Source organism: Symphodus melops, assembly GCF_947650265.1.
Source record: "Symphodus melops genome assembly, contig: scaffold_481, whole genome shotgun sequence".
NCBI classification, from domain to species: Eukaryota; Metazoa; Chordata; class Actinopteri; order Labriformes; family Labridae; genus Symphodus; species Symphodus melops.
Window position 1 is genome coordinate 365 of NW_027636562.1, and position 2136 is coordinate 2500.

Sequence of the window (2136 nt, forward strand, 5' to 3'; positions counted from 1 at the left end):
ATTGGAACTGACGTGAAACATTTCTATGTTTGGAGAAGAAGCTCGATGCCCATTGGTTCCAATGACTTAAGTTAAAAGCAGGATTGGTCATCCGTGAAGTAGCATCCCTCTGGAGTCCCTCTTAAGCCACGCCCCCCTCACTTACACGCACGAGCGCCGTTCTTCCACAAGTGGACTTCAGCTCCTCTCTTCATGGTGTGCGTATTGTGTTGTGCATGCAGGAAGTGGAGAGCGAGCAGGGAGGCCTGTGATTGGCTCATCAGATTGGTACCATCGTGGCAGACATTGGTCGAAGTTTTTACGATGCGACGGCGCATTTTGTCCCTGAAACAAATAGTCTTAGTACTTTGGGGGGGGGGGGGGGGGTCATTGATCCAGCAGTTACAACATCTAAAACACACATCAGACAGAATCCAAAAGTGTTTCTCAGTTTGGTTTTTATTCTTTTTGGACATTTAGCAAAAATACTGCAGAAACATCCAAAGCAGTTTGAAGCGCTAACAGTTACAGATGAAACCCAAACAAATAAATACAAACTGTAAAAATCATGATTGCATTCAGTTATTATTATTATTATTATTATTAAAGAGCGTCTCATAAAACTCATTGATTGCTGTCATGACACTTGAACACACCGCCCTCACACACACACACACACACACACACACACACACAGTTTTTTTTAATATAAATTAACAAAAAAAAAAATTTTGGCTACATTGTGAAGAAACACAGCAACAGATCACTGAGCACACAGAGCAATAATTTACACAAATAATTTAATAAATACATAAATAAATAAAACAAAGAATATACTGTATAGAGTTAATACAGAAGGCTTTGTAAGAAATTAATTTTACACCCAGCCAGAGATAAATAAGTGATAAAAAAAAACAATCAGTTCAGTTTTAAGGCAGTTTTACAGCAGGAGTTTCTAATCCAAAAGGCATTACCGGCTACTCTAGTTTTTACTCTGGTTTGTTTTCAGGCAACAGCTACTGATCCTCAGATCCACCAGCTAGTTTAAAGCTAATCAGAGTGAGAGAGAAGCTCGTCTCAGGCCTGGGAGTTCTGCAGCTCGTCCCCTCTCTTAGGTCTAGAAGCTAATAGCACTTGTGCAGAGATGCTAGAAAAATAAATTAACAGTCTAACGCTTTAAGTGTCGGAGATATGACGTCAGAGAGGCTTTAAAATGGAGGGGAGGGGAGTGGGGGGGGCAGGGTTCAAACACACACCAGAATCCTGCTGAAGTGTCCTCAAGCAAGGTGTTGAATCCCTGCAGGAATCTGACATGTAAATCAAAGTAGGTTTACAGGAGGTTTTACACTGCAAAAAATAAACACCTTCTTTTTTTTTCTACTTTCAGCTTCTGAATCAAAACATTTCATTCTCTCTCTTTTTTTTTTTACCTGACGAGTCCTGAAAAATGTGTCCAAAAACTGCTGATTCATTATTAGTGCAAATTGTTCCAGATGTGGTTGTAAGTAAATGACTTTTTTTTTTTTTTTTTTTTAATGACCAAGTTGAGCTGAAAGTCTCAAATCATCAGGAGCATCAGCTTCGTTTTTCTCTTGATTTAAAAAAACGCCTTCAGGAGAGCAATAGTCTCTTTCTATGTTGGATATTTTTTGCAGTGTTACATTGAAATCCTCCGTCGTGTCAGGCTGCTGTGTGTGTGTGTGTGTGTGTGTGTGTGACAGTGTGAAAGCAGCTCAGAGTCCCGGATCAGCAGGCGGGGCGGAGCGGCATCTGCAGCAGGATCACCTGCCGGTTCTCGGACGGGTGGCATTTGTTGATGTGTCTGGTGAGTCCCGGGGAGCTGTAGAAGATGGCCGGGCAGTATTTGCAGGGATAGACCTGCGAGGAGTGCAGCAGGCGGATGTGGCGCTCCTGGCTGCCCCTGTTGGAGAAGTTCTCCCCGCAGACCGGGCACAGGTGACAGCCGGACGCGCTGAGGTTGAGCGGCGCCGCGCTCTGCTCGCACACCGGCGCTTCCTCGTCCTCCGCCGGCTTTGGGGAGCCGTGCTGAGACGCCAGGTGCTTCCGCAGGTACGCCTGGCGCTTAAACTTTTTCCCACAGTGGTTACAATCATAAAGCCCTTCCTCGGAGCCGGACTCGGACGGTCCAGGGCTGGG

At 44.6% G+C, this 2136-nt stretch overlaps 1 protein-coding gene across 1 annotated transcript in view; it reads right to left on the reverse strand.

Annotated features, from left to right (window-relative positions):
• Window positions 1–1615: 1615 nt before the first annotated feature.
• insm1a (insulinoma-associated 1a) overlaps window positions 1616–2136 on the reverse strand; it is a 2164-nt gene continuing 1643 nt past the window's right edge. The window contains exon 1 of the mRNA XM_079373152.1: window positions 1616–2136. This exon is cut by the window's right edge and continues 1643 nt beyond it. Within this exon, the coding sequence (XP_079229278.1) occupies window positions 1726–2136 (411 nt within the window). The 3' untranslated portion in view covers window positions 1616–1725.